The sequence below is a fragment of the Chrysochloris asiatica genome, unplaced genomic scaffold (assembly GCF_000296735.1).
Source record: "Chrysochloris asiatica unplaced genomic scaffold, ChrAsi1.0 scaffold00035, whole genome shotgun sequence".
In the NCBI taxonomy this organism is placed as follows: Eukaryota; Metazoa; Chordata; class Mammalia; order Afrosoricida; family Chrysochloridae; genus Chrysochloris; species Chrysochloris asiatica.
This window is the reverse complement of record NW_006408553.1, coordinates 6,641,123-6,655,493: the sequence shown is the minus strand read 5'-3', so window position 1 is coordinate 6,655,493 and position 14,371 is coordinate 6,641,123. Positions and strand designations below refer to the sequence as shown.

Genomic DNA, 14,371 nt, shown 5'->3' with positions numbered 1-14,371 from the left:
AATCTCCCCAGGGTTTCAAAAACAGTATTCCTGATCTGTGTCTGTGTAATTGAATTTTGCTTTCTAGAGCAGGTATGTTTTTAGCAGTGGAAAGGCATTCTGTTTGGGTTTCTGGTCATATGACAGAACTGGACGGTTTTATAGTACTTCCTAGAAGCAGACCAGGCCCTTCTTGTTAAGTGTTGTTGAGTTGGTTCCAACTCATGGAACCAATTCAACTCGCCCACAGAGCAAATGGTCAGCTCGAACCACCAACCTTATGATTCACAGTCCAGTGCTTATGGATCAACTTGTCAGTAAGTGCTGTTGAGTTGGTTCTGACTCATAGCTACCCAGTATAGGGTTCCAAGACTTTAAATCTTTACTGGAGCAGAAAACCTCAGCATTCTCCTGATGGAGCCGCGTAGTCTGCGGGAGTGAGCCTGCAGCTGTGTGACAGCCGTTCCCAGGAAGTTAGCGTTTCCCTGCAATTGTGCTGAACTGAGCTATCTCCAATTCGAGAGTTGGCTTGGTCTCTGCCCAATTAGTTTCTAAGACTTGTTTAGTGTTCGTATCACTAAGTTCACTCATCAGTTTGAGACCAAAAAGAGTTTTCTGATATAAAAATCTGGAGTCCTGGTGTGGCACTGTGGGTTAATGCACTAGACTACAAGGTTCGTTTGAACTGCAAGGTCGGCGGTTCAAGCTCACCAGCTGCTTCTATGCAGAGCCACCATGCTCCCTGGATCTGGTTTAAGCTGTCATGTCTTATGAAGGAAGCGTACTATCTGTGGTAGGCAGAATACTGAACCCCTAAAGCTGTTTGCATCCTAATCCTTGAAACCTATGAATATGTTAGATTATATGACAAAGGGGAATTAAGACTGAAGACGGAATTAAGGTTACCAATCAGCTCACTTTAGGTAGTTTATCTTATATTATCCGAGAGGAACCAAAGTCCTTAAAAAGATCCTAAAAATGGAAGCACGAGGCAGGGGAGTCAGTATCAGAGCAGTGTAGTATGAGGAAGACTAGACTGACCACTGCTGACTGAGAATGGAGGTAGGGGACCACTGGCCAAAGGATGTGGGCAGCCTCTGGATGCTAGAAAGAGCAGGGGAGTGGGTTCTTCCTAGAAGCTCCAGGAGGTACGCAGCCCTGATGACGCCTTTCAGTCCCGTGAAGCTCATTCCGGACTTCCAGACTCCAGAATTTTATAAAAAATTTGTGTTATTTTTAAAACACTGTTTGTGGTAAGTGGTCACAGTAGCAATAGAAAATGAGTAGACTATTCTATATATTGGAGTCCTGGTGTGGCACTGTGCGTTAATGCGCTAGATTGCAAAGTCAGTTTGAACTGCAAGATTGGTGCTTCAGGCTCACCAGTCACTCCTTGGAAACCCTCTACAGAGTCTCTATGGGTTGGAACTGACTTGACAGCACTTAACAACAACATTCTATGTATTGAACTTAAAATGTTGTTTTTGTTGTTAAATGCTGTCTTTTTGTCATTAAATGCTGTCGAGTCGGTTCTGACTCAAAAGACTCTGTATTGGGTTTCTAAGGAGCAGCTGGTGGGTTTGAACTGCCTAGCTCTTGGTTAGTAGTCCAGTTATTATCATACAGTGCCACACCAGGATTTAAAAATAGATGCAGACTTTTCAATCTCTTGGTTTTAAAATTTGGAGTCAATAGAAGGCCACAAACCACAAATTACAGTATCTTCTGCTAAACTGTTGCTTATCATAGAAACATTGTCTGGTGAATGGGACCTCTCATAATGTCACAGCTGGGTCCACTGGACCTCTGTCATTTGTAGAACTTTGCATTCCACAACTCTGAGTTCCTTTGGAATGCCACCTGACTGGAAACAAGCTTCTATTAAAGCATCAATCTGAGCTGCTTTTGATGGAGCTACCATCAAACTGGGCAAAAATGTTTAATTCTGAACTCTAATGGGAAGTGGAACTTGAAATCAGATTCACATCAGTTTGAGAATTGAGGATACAGAGGAGTCAGGAAGGCTATGGTATAGAGACTATAAAGTTTTTCAAGACATAACACAAGTCAGTATATTGCTTGGGGGAAAAAAACAACGTTATTTGTTTGACATGTTCCCTGAGTCTTGAAAAGTATTAGTCGGTCTTCTACTCAAGTTCACATGTACAACTGTACTAACTGATTCCATAGCAACAGGATTTACAATATTTGTAGGTCAGATCTCCTTAAGAAAGGCACTCATCATCCATGACAAATATCAGGGTTCTTATAAACAAAGGAAGTGATTGATACTGATGGTAGAGCCTTGGTTATCAATCCAGGCTCCAGCAGGCTGGAGCAAAGAGAATGCGGTAGCCACAAAAATTGGCATGTGGCTGCAACGTGGATGAAGCTTGAAAACACGCTACATGAAAGAAGCCAGTCATAAAGGCCCTCATATGGTATGATTCCATTTCTGTGAAATATCCACAATAGGCAGATCTGTGGAAAAAGAAAGAAAACCATGGTTGCTTAGGGTAGGAGGGAGGGGGAGTGGAGAACGACAGGTAATGGGCATGATGATTTTTTTGGTGTGCTAAAACTTGATGTGGCAATGGTTGGACAACTCTGAATAGACTAAAAATGATTGAAACATACATTTAAATGGATGAATTATATCTCATCAATGCTAGTTTTAAAAGTAGGCGTGTGAGGTAACTGCATGATGGAAAGCAATTTGAGCATTGATTAAAAACAACCTGCATGGGATTAGCTTAGAAATATCACCAGAGTCTGTTTTCTGGCATTCTCATTGTAAGAAGCTTCCAACTATGCTACCAGCTTTATTTCTGAAGTTTTCAGTTATTGGGATTGGTTTGTTGACCAATAATTTTGGCAGCTTTATTTGACAGCATCTGGTTGGATTTAGAGATTTCCATAACACCTTTCTTTTTAGGTGGGTCCTTGTTTCTGCAGGGATTGTGACTGCAGGGATTTGGTAACTGTGTATCTGTGATGCAGTCTCCTGCCATGGGACAGCCACACACACCAGGACATGTGTCCTTTTTTAACAATAGCTCCAAATTGGAAACAACTGAAATATCCTCAGCACTAGATAAACAAACTGGCATATCCAGACAGCACTGTATTACTGAACAGCGCAAAAGAGTCCTCAATACATGTAATAACAGTGTAGACAAACATCAAACTCCACATGTGCCATTCAGGACCATATGAATGGCTACACTTTTAAGTGCCATTCAGGACCATATGAATGGCTACACTTACTTAATAGACTTGTGATTCTTCCCAGGACAAAATTTCATAAAATGAGAAAACTGAGAAAATGGCCTGGCAGGGCATCTTGAGTATCCTCCAGTGGGGCAATTGTAGACATTTGCTATGGTTTTGAAGTCTTCCTGTAAGATTTCCCAAACCAGCCTGCAGGCTATGACTCTTCCCCAGGTGCATGTTGAGTGTAGGGCAAGAGGGCAGGCTCTAACTGCAGCTACACAAGAGATGCAGGACATAAAAGGCACCAATTAGGTTAGCTTGCTCACCCATGGCTGGATAAGCTCTTGGGCCAGCTATATGCCAACAGGTCCTGAAGGTGTCAGAGGGGAGGCAGCTGGTGTAATGGTAGAGGTTAAAATGCATAAAGATAGATAAGCTATCATTTAACAAAGGAGAGAAAATAACCCTGTTACTCCTACGAAAACCTTACCTATACCAGGAGTTCTGGTGTGGTGCTATCAGATAAGCACTGGGATGCTAACCACAGAGTTGGTGGTTCAAATCCATCAGCCTCTTTTCAGAAACCCTATATAGGGTCTCTATGAGTCAGAACTAACTCCATGGCACTTAACAAACAAGAAGAAAAAATACCCTTTTATCATTACATACGAAAGTAAAGAAGTTAAATGTTACAGGAACATAAAGTAGAAAAAGATCCCTTTGAGCTGGGAAGGCTGTAGTTAGTGCCTGTACACCCATGTGAGTAAAGTCTTAGACTAGAAAAGCCCAGGACCAGGACCTGTGGTTTCAAATCAGCTGCAGCATCAGATGCCCGATATGAAACCACAGGAGAGGAGCTGGAAAATCAGATTGAAGATAAACTTGGGAGCAGCTGTATGAAACGGGAGCACCTGCTAGGGACTGGACTCTGGTAGGTGTTCATCTTCACAACAGCCCTGAAAGGTGGATGGTATTCCAGTTTTACAGATGAAGAAACTGAGTCAATTTGATTGTCTGCCCAAGGTCACATAGCTCTTACATGGCAGACTTGATATTTGAACCAACTCGTGTTCCTTCTCTGGACTATACATATATTTTCCCTGGTGAGAAACTCTTTTTTTTTTTTTAATAAATGTTTTATTGTGAATTATGTGATAGTTTACATGGGAGAACATTAGTTTTATATTCATTCTATCGTATATCGTTTCATTGCCATGGTTACAATCCCCTCCATGCATCATCAACCGACCAAAGGTGTACCCTGCAAGCCTGCCCCCACATCCCCAGGTCTTCAGCACACAGTCGCTCTCCCTCTCTGGATCTAAAGTCCCCAGCTGCTCCATCACTCCATGTCATCGTCTCTGCCTCCATCTCAGGTATCACTGCTTCTCTGGGTAGGATCCCACTCTCCACTCTTCTCCCTTGATGGTCCTAGGGACCTCCGCCCCTAGACTGGAAAGTTAATCACTCACCTCCTTGCTATAAAACATCTACCTTTACATTTCCAACCCTCACAGTCAGTCCTGATAACAATTATTCATTATTGTATCACAAGAGACCCGTCTGCATTTCATTGCATCAGCCCCACCTAGTCAGATTGAATACTACTCACTGGAGATTCTGCCTTCCTCCACACCCTCTAGATCTAGGTTCCCTTTTGAAAGCTTGTAAGCCAGTTACTTCTTGCTTTTGTAGTCCCTCCTCCCCCCTTCCCCCATTTTGGATAGCCAATGTCCAAGTTGCCCATCCCTGTCTACTCTGTGTGTTGATGGGGTGGGAATGATTCTTGCTGTAAGGATTTGTTTCCTCTTTTGAGCTACAGCATCCATAGGTGTAGGTCAAGTTCATCAAATTGTATCAGATTACGCTTTTTTTCCTCTTCTTTCTTCTTCTAGTTGAGCTCTGATCATCCAGTCACTGAAGCCAGGTCAAGTGGGTATTATCTGCAAGTGTGGGTGTTCTTGTGCATATGCCCTCTCTTCTTACCAGCTGGACGCTTCACTCTCCACTCTAGTCCTCTGTGGCTATGTCACTGACTCTGGGCCCATGAGTCCCCAGGTCTTGCCACACTGCTGGCCGACCAGGTCTCTACCTGGGTTCACAGGAGTCTATTGAACATTGTAGGGCTAATGTTGCCACTTCATTGCTGTTTTTCCCCTCACTTCCTCTTATGGGTGACGAGCATGGTCACCAATCAGAGCATGTATTCCCATTAAGTCTTAGTCTTGGAAGAGGGGTTGCACTGAGGGGACCCGACCACTTGCCTTGATGTCTCCTGGGCAAGCAACTTGCTTGTTCTTGTAGTACGGAGAGAAACTTGCATGAAACAACAAGACCACCCAGCGTGGCACTAATTATGATGAACAGTGTGAAAGTACCATTTTCATAGGTCAAAATGGTCCAATACAACAGGAATGGTTTAGAGTAAAAACACAGCTGTCTGGGCAGAAATGGTTAGACGAGATTGCATAGAGGAGGTAGGACCTGAACAAGGCCTTGAAGAGTTCAGACTCTGAATGGGTAGAAATGAAGAGAGAGAAAGTCAGGTGCAGAGATTGGATGACCAGAGGAGAGCAGCCTGAGTGGGCGGCAGGTGCTTGGGGATCTCAATCGGGGGGTGATATGACGACCTCCAGAGCCAGCAGAGCTGATTGCATATGGTGCCTCGGACCTTTCATTCTGCTGCTTCTCACTCTGTTCTCCCTGCAGGAAACAGGTGAACAAATTGCCATCAAGCAGTGCCGACAGGAGCTCAGCCCCCGGAACCGAGAGCGATGGTGCCTGGAAATACAGATCATGAGAAGGTGAGGGGCCGAATGCACAGAGCCAGTGATAAAGAGCCACTCCGAGGGGCAGGGGACATTGAAATAAGGAGGGAGTCGCTTAGCTGCAGGTTGAGCACCATCTGTGTCATCTAGAAAAGAGAAGTCTGAAGCCCAAACCCTTACTCAGGATGTCGGCCAGGCTGTCCAAGTAGATAGGACACTCTCCTACTGCTAAATAAAGGGAGACCTTATTTCACCCAAACCTTGTAAACAAAAGGCTTTAAAAAAAACTTCTTGTTTTTAAAGGAAGAGAAAGGAGATACTTCAATAACATTTAAAGTCTAACATTGGGCCTTGTCAAGGGCTTTTGGCCAACTTGGGTATAGTAAATAATGAAAAATAATCATCAGATTGACTTTTTCTCTGTCAGCAAAGATCCTTCTTTCCCCGTATATTTCCATCTCTAAGGTGGGATGTGACTCTCTACTGCTGACAGTTAGTGCTTCTGTGTGAAGACAGGGTCTGTCAGTCTGCTAAATGGATGGCATTTAAGGAAGTACCCTAAGGGTCAGCCTGAGCTCATCACACAGGCTCCCTCTATAAAAGGGGGTGTCACCTTGTTTGGGTACATATATTCTTTATCATAGGTGTCACCATGGTCTACAATCGAATGGTACGAGATTGAAGTCTTTCTGCTGTCTCTGCTTTTAGAAGCAGTTTTGACATGCAAGGAGGAATTGATATGGGGCACACTAAAGAAAAAGTTACACACGATGTGCTCCAGCCACCTCGATCCCATGGTGCTCCAGGTAAAGCTGGGTGAGTGCTGAGTGGTCCCCGTGCTTGGACCTGTGTCTCCCTGGATTATTCTTGAGAGCCCTTGGTTATCCAGGCCTCTGGTGTGAAATGAGCCTGACTGAGACACGGGCAAGGCATGGGGGTGACTCAAGGCCAAACTCTGGTTCTGTCCTCATTAGTTTCTGCTGCTTCATAGGCTGAACCACCCCAACGTAGTGGCTGCCCGGGATGTTCCCGAGGGGATGCAGAACTTAGCCCCCAATGACTTGCCCCTGCTGGCCATGGAATACTGCCAAGGAGGAGATCTCCGGAAGGTGAGGGTTCCAGGTACCAGGGATGCACATCTGGTCCATGAGGATGGGACATGTGGTGAGAGCTTTCACCGCTTTCATCATAGGGAAGCTAAGTCTTAGTGGGATTGGTTTTTCCTGTCAAGTTCCCCTCTCCCATGCCCAGTTAGGGGTGATGTGTACATGTGAATCAAGAGACTGAATCAGAAATGCTTACGAAAGTTGAGGAAGGGCTTTCAGTACATTCTGCACAGTGATTACTAAAATGAACAAGGACAAACTTATCACCAGGTCTTGACCGCAGGGAAAGGCTGGACTAGTTCCAAAGCAAACCTATGCTGCCTCAGCATGCCCGGGTCATTTCTGCCTTTCAGGGTCTGTACCACACTGTCCTTATTAGGAGGGGATTTTCCTCCAACACGCGGCAGCACCGTCACAGAGTAATACAGCAGGAAGGGTTAGTAACCCGCTGGGATTCCACCAGTGACTCACCTTCTGGGCACTGGTTTCTCCCATAGCTTTTGTTTTCTAGAATGTCACTTGAGGGAGTGTGAACCAGTGCACTGTAGTGTCAGGGCAGAAAGCTCTGGGTGTCTACCTCCCAGCTATTCTCTAGAACAGAATCACAGGACCCTGTGAGGTTGGTAAGACTCAGAGAGGGTACTTAGGTCAGTTTCACACAGAGCTTGGGTCACAGCCAATGTGAGCCCAACTGCGGGCCACCTCCCCCACCTTTGAAACCAAATATGCCATATAAAGCTCTAAACAAAAAAGGGCTATTTTTGTACCAAAGAAGAGCTTTTTAGGAAGAAGAGAGTCCCTGGATAGTGCAAACAGTTCACATGCTTGGCTACTAACTGAAAGGTTGAAGATTTGAGTCCACCCAAAATGTACCTCAGGAGAAAGGCCTGGTGATCTGCCTCTTAAAAAATCAGCCATTGAAAATCCTACAGGTCACAATTCTGCTCTGGCATACATGGGGTCGCCGTCTGCTGGAGCTGACTTGATGGAAGCTGGTTTCTAGGAAGGTAGGGGCAAGTGGGAATTCTGTACCTCTTGCACAACTTTTCCATAAACCTAAAACTGCTCTAAAAAATTAAGGCTGTGGCAACAAGAAATCAAACAAAAAAGGAGGTCACTTTGTTTAGTGCAGTTCTCTTTCAATTCTAGAAGACAGTCTATGATGTTGGGGAGGAAGATATCCCATACACATTTCTTTCTGGGCTCTTCCGCTGTTGTATAAAAGGAAAAGTTCCATAAAGGGTGATGCCCATGAGTGGCTTTCGCCCACCGTGGGAGGTGGAGGCATGGTAGGAATGGCGCAGCGTCATAGCAGGATGTGAATACTGACCTTGGCGTGGCCCACCAGCAGGGAGCTGATAACTGATGAGAAATGGAGAACTTGACGGCACTTTCATTTTTCTCTCTATTTTCCTAACCTTTGACAGTCATTCAATTATGAGCTGCAATTATGTAAAGAGATAAGACACTGTTGTTGTAGTTGAGCTCAAGGTTCATAGAGATCAACGTGGGAGGTAGGTGGGATGTGGCCAGATTATGGAGGACTCTCAAGCTGGTTAGAGAGGACTTTCAACTTGATCTTCAGGCAGCAAAGAGCCCATAAGTCAGGGAAAAAGAAGAGCATCCCTCCATAATTAATGTGGTTTTGATTGCAGGGGAATTTGAGGGGAGACAGGAAGTGATTGCATCCTAAGAGGGTTGCCACCTAGAGGGAGGTGGGAGTGGGGGTGGTGGTGCTGTTTTCCAGAGCTCTTAGATCTGTTATTCTCCAGATAAGGGGTCTGGTCTTTCTCTTCACTAAATGTTTCAAAGGCACAGACAAGGTTGACTAGCATGTGAACAAATAAATAAAGGGAGCGTCAAACAGTTCATGGAAAAATTCCATTTTTCCTCATATAAAAGCCAGAACTGGTTTAAAGACTTAAGACTGTATGTTTTGTAGGTAAAGACTCCCTTGATCATTCATGAGGCCCTTTCTGGCAACATACTGATCCCCTTGACAAGTTGAGAGGTGTTTGGGTATGAGCATCAGTTAGATTCGCTTCAAATGCCAACTCTGCCTTCTAATAGCTGCGTGAGCAAACAAATCACATGGCCCCTCTCATCTCACTTTGTCACATATGAAATGGAAATTCCAACAATACTTCCTCAGGTTGTGATGGTGATGCTGAAATGAGATAATGCCTGTAAAACCAATGAGCTAATCCGTGCAGTTTAACCTAGCACCTGGCATATTGTTAAGTGCCCATTAAATATTAGCTTCTATTATCATCACCCCTGTGGGAAGTGGTTGGTGGGGGGAGTGGTATTCAGCAAATGCCTTCCATCCTGCCCTTTCAGTGTGATCTCTGGAAGCAGGGACCTTGTGGCTGAGTTTAAACTCAGGCCTGGTCTTCTTTAGAGCCACAGCAACAGGTGAGACTTGAAAGTTCTGGAACGTAGAATGACTCAGACAGCTGGGACTGGCACTATGAGTGAGAGCCTCCAAGGTTCCTCGTACTACTTCCTTCTTCTCCACCCCGGGCCAATTCCTGCCAGTCCTACTGCCCAGGCTCGGACCTGGGGTCAGCACTCAGGTGACTTGAGCTGGTTAAAAACATCTGTGGAACTTACTGGTGGTTTGTGATACTCTCACTCTGATGCTTCTTCTCAATTTCTTGACAGTATCTGAACCAGTTTGAGAACTGCTGTGGCCTGCGAGAAGGAGCCATCCTCACCCTGCTGAGTGACATTGGTAAATTCCAACCCTGGAAGGCAGGCCGTACCCAACAGGGAGAACATGTAGTTCCCCTGTGAGTCCTGTGGCATACACAGAGACGTTTCAGTCCTGCAGTCTTTACAGAGGGTGTTGTAAGGGGCTGGTCAGCAAGACACTGAACTCAAATAGATTTCCCTTCCTTCCTGCATAAGTCATGAAGTGTATATAGAATAACAGATTTCCTTTCCCATTAACAAACTCCTCTACTTTCCTGGAATGGCCCACGATAGAATAGCTTGTCATTTGAGTTAATTATGTCCCTTGTCATCACATTTTCCCACTTTCACATTGGCAGTCATTGTGCATACCATTGTTGTTGTTGTTGTTAAGTGCCGTTGAGTAGGTTCCAACCCATAGTGACCCCGTATATGGTTTCCAAAGAGTGACTGGTGAGTTTGAACCACCGACCTTGCAGTTCAAACGGACATTGCAGTCCTGCATATTAACCCACAGTCCTGGTGTGCATACTCTTGTTGTTGTTGTTGTGAAGTGCCGTTGAGTCGGTTCCGACCCATATCGACCCTATATAGGGTTTCCGAGGAGCAGCTGGTGAGCTTGAGCCGCTGACCTTGCAGTTCAAATGGCTTTGCATTCTGGCACATTAACCCACAGCACCACACCAGGACTCCGTGCATACCATAGGCATAGGCAAACTGCCCTTGTGTATTACTCCTGTGATGCCAGATGTGGATGAGGATACCTGAGGAGATCAGGATGACTTCAGGGGAAGAGGAGTCATCTCAACCTACAGAATTCAGAGACCCTAGAGCCCCTTCTCCAGGAAGTTAAATGGAGGTGGACCTCCAGAAACTGACTCCAGCTTAAGGAAACAAATACCAGAAGGGAGAGAGGGTCTTGACCAAGGTCTTTTTAAAAATCTCTAAAATTGTTAGTACACCTTTATAGTTTCCCCTCCTTTCCCGACACTGGGCACATGTTGCCATTTTTCATCCCTCTTCCATCTCAACTTCTTTGCAACTGTACTTTTTTCTTTTTTTTTTCTTTTTGGTTACTTAAATGTTGTTTTGTGTGTGTGGATTATATATATATAGGGGTGGATTTCATACATTTACAAAAAAGGTGAAAGTATAGTACAATGAAACCTACTTCCATTAGGTAGTTAACATATTGCTACATTTGTAAAGCTTTGTACTTTAACCCTTGGTCTGCAAGCTTAGGTGGCCCTCCAGTCTATAAAACCTGCTGCTTTGCTAATGTGAGTCTGCCAGCTTCCTGTTTGTGCTTCTGTCAGTAGAGGGCAGGCAAAAGGAAATTAAGCAGGGATGGGAGTGGGGGTGAGAATCAAACAATGGCCTATTTACGGTTAGGATCCAAACAACCTGATTTGAAAAATTCCCACTTTACTCTGGATCCTGTGTCTTCGTCCCTTTGGATGGAGCTCACAGTAAAAGCAAGTTGATACCTGTTTTCTTTGGTTTTAGTGGGCATCTCTCTGTTGGCCAAATGGATTCATTGTACATTGGCCCCTGTGTAGATTTACTAAAAGAAGCCTTTGTCTCCTAGAGGGTCTCATACCTAGGAGAACCAATCCGTAGTCACAAATTCTACCTGTTTTCTTGATGCCTTGCCACCAGGCTCACCCATCCACATTTTGCTTAGACATTTACTTGATTGTGTCCTTTTACCCCAGTGGCCAAATCATTCGTTTGTTCTCTGTTGAGCTGGCTTGAAGAAAGGTTTAGTTAGTCTTCATTAGCAACTTTTGTTTGTCTTTGGTGTTTTTTTCTCAAATATTTTTCTTTCACTTAAGAAATTATTCATTTAGCAAATAGTTATTTAGAAAGTCTTTAAATTTTTACCTCAAGTATGCATAACTGACTACTTCCTCATAGAACTTTCTACTTCCTCAAGTAATTTTCCATTGATATTAATAGAATCGTCTACTAGTTGCATAGTCTTTTTGGACTGAGTACATTTTTAATCCAATTGACTTATGTAGCTTTCATACTATTCATTGAAATTGTATGTGTGTATGTATGTGTTCAAATCATACATAAATCAGAATAATAAGCTCTCAAGTGTTGTTCATCTTGTTCAACCTCCCCTTCTATGGTGGATGAGTATTAAATTTTTTAGGTGACTGAGTTCCTATTATTCCTCTCTGTGACCCAAACTGGAAATAATTAGGCTTTGTAGTACTAGTAGGAAGGAGTTCTTGGGTTATAGCTTGGCTACTGTGTGGCACTATAGGATAAGCACTCGACCACAAGGTTGGTTTGAACCACAAGATCAGCAGTTCAAACTCACCAGCCGCTCCTTGGAAACCATATTCAGGCTTGCTATGAGTAGGGACTGACTTGATGGCACTTAACAACAATAACTAACAGAAAAGTGGGCAGTTCAGATGCCTCCAGACTGGAGGGAGGTGCAGTCTGAGTACACCCAGAAGCAACTTGGAAAAATGGTCTGGCAAGCTAGTTCTGAAAAATCAATCATTGAAAACTGTGTGTAGCACAGTTTTGCTGTGACACAAATGGGGTTACCATGAGTTGGAATCAATCTGATGATTACTAGTGTTTTGGGTACTACTTAAAAAAACAAACAAACAAAAAGACTAGAGTTCTGGCAAGATGGCGGACTAGGAAAACAATGTTACACAGATCTTCAACAGCAAAAACTTGAGAAACTAAAGGAAACAGATACAAATGATAATCTTGGAAAGGACGGAGAAATGGATGGAATACTGACTAGGAGAAAAACTGAAAAAGAGCAGTGAAAGAGGAGGCCAATGGGTGAACTGTCTGCTGGCCTGACCCGGTATGACTGTTTTGAACTTTTTCAAGTAGCATTCTGTAGAGACAGCAGCTTGACGACATAAGCCACTGTAGTAGCTGGCAACAAGAAAGGCTGGATATCCCTTGTACCCCACACCGTCCTGGTTCCCCAAACAGACCCAGCGAATAATGACATCCCCTGCCCTGTATAGCCCTAAAGTCAGAACTGTGCCATGGTCATCTCCCTCCAGTCTGGAGGCATCTGTACTCTGCTGCCATCAGACCAGTTGACCATGAAGTGCTGGGTCCTGGTCACCCCTGGGAGGCCAAGATCTTCTTCTAAAACCAGCCTCCTTGCCTCCAGCTGCCTTCTGGGACTGAAAGAATTCCTTCCTAGAACATGCACCCGGACCTGAGCTGTCTTCTGAGTTGACACAAACAACTTCTGAATCAGGTGTCTGCCCTTGCCCCGCTTTTCTCCTTTCTTTGTTTTTTTCTCATTTTTGCTGCCTTCCCTTGTTAAAAATGTTTTCTTTCTTTGGTTGTCTTTTTTCTTTCTTCTCTCTTTTTTCCTTTTCTTCTTTCTATTTTTTTTCTGTTAGTTTTTTTCTTTACTATTCTTTCTCTTTTCCCTGTGTCTAGTTTTTCTTATTGTAGTCTTTCTTTTCTCTACTCTTGTTTTTCTTTTCCTTTCCTGTATATTTTTAATTTATTAATGTTTTTTTCTTGGCATTGTTTGCCTGCTTTCCTTTTTTGTTGTTGTTTTATTTGTTTGTTTTCCTTTATTATTATTCTTTTTTTTTCCCTCTTGATCGTTTTTTTTCTTTCCTGATCATCCAACAGAAGACAACAACAGTGCCCGCACAGCCCAGCCACAGCCATGCTTCCTGTAGCCCTGACCACTTGATAGACGAGGGCTGCTATCCACTCCTCTACCACCCCATCATCAATAGACAGCCAACATCAGCCAAACCCACCCTCAACTGTGCTACACAAACAACTGCACACACATGTGCATTCTCTATTACCTCTACCAGGAGATGGGTGCTTAATGCCGAAGAACACAACAGTCATCAGTTAGATACCAGTATAACAACACTACATTGCCTCAAGGAAAACAAGACAATTTCAGTTCATGCCAGGTAACAAGACAGAGTGGCTCAAACAAGTGACCTAAACACAGAGCCTGAAGATTCTTCTGAGGAAGAAATTACATGGGATAATCAGATAAGGAATTTAAAAGAATTATATTTAGGTGCCTTCAATGAATTGAGAGTAAAAGTGAGAAAACTGCAGACAAAATCAAGGAAACCACAGATGTAACATTTTCCTGAATTGAAAATTTCAGAAAAATGTTACAAGAACAGACTGACAAATGAAACCTTAGAAATCATACAGAAACAGCAATAAGAAATCCAAAAGGCTGATTGTTGTTAGGTGTCGTTGAGTAGGTTCCAATTCATAGTGACCCCATACACAGCAGGATGAAACACTGCCTGGTGCTGCACCATCCTCACGCTTGCTGTTATGTTTGAGCCCACTGTGCCAGTCCATCTCGTTAAGGGCCTTCTTTTTTGCTGACTCTCCGCTTTACCAAGCATGATGTCCTTCTCCAAGGACTGGTCCCTCCTGACAACATATCTGAAGTGTTGTTGTTGTTAAAGTGCCATCAAATCGGTTTGACTTATAGCAACCCTGTATAGGGTTTCTGAGGAGCAGCTGGTGAGCTGAAGTGTAAGAGAGAAAATCTCACCCTCCTTGCTTTTAAGGAGCATTCTGGCTGTACTTTTTCCAAGACAGACTTGTTCTTCT

At 43.8% G+C, this 14,371-nt stretch overlaps 1 protein-coding gene across 2 annotated transcripts in view; it reads left to right on the top strand.

Moving 5' to 3' along the window:
• The window catches only part of IKBKB (inhibitor of kappa light polypeptide gene enhancer in B-cells, kinase beta), a 99,933-nt gene that overhangs the window by 34,174 nt on the left and 51,388 nt on the right, over nucleotides 1-14,371 (top strand). For both annotated transcript variants that reach the window (XM_006859925.1, XM_006859924.1), the window contains exons 2-4: nucleotides 5,902-5,996; nucleotides 6,952-7,069; nucleotides 9,731-9,800. In XM_006859925.1, the coding sequence (XP_006859987.1) occupies nucleotides 5,989-5,996; nucleotides 6,952-7,069; nucleotides 9,731-9,800 (196 nt within the window). In that variant the 5' untranslated portion in view covers nucleotides 5,902-5,988. The remainder of the gene's footprint in view (nucleotides 1-5,901; nucleotides 5,997-6,951; nucleotides 7,070-9,730; nucleotides 9,801-14,371) is intronic.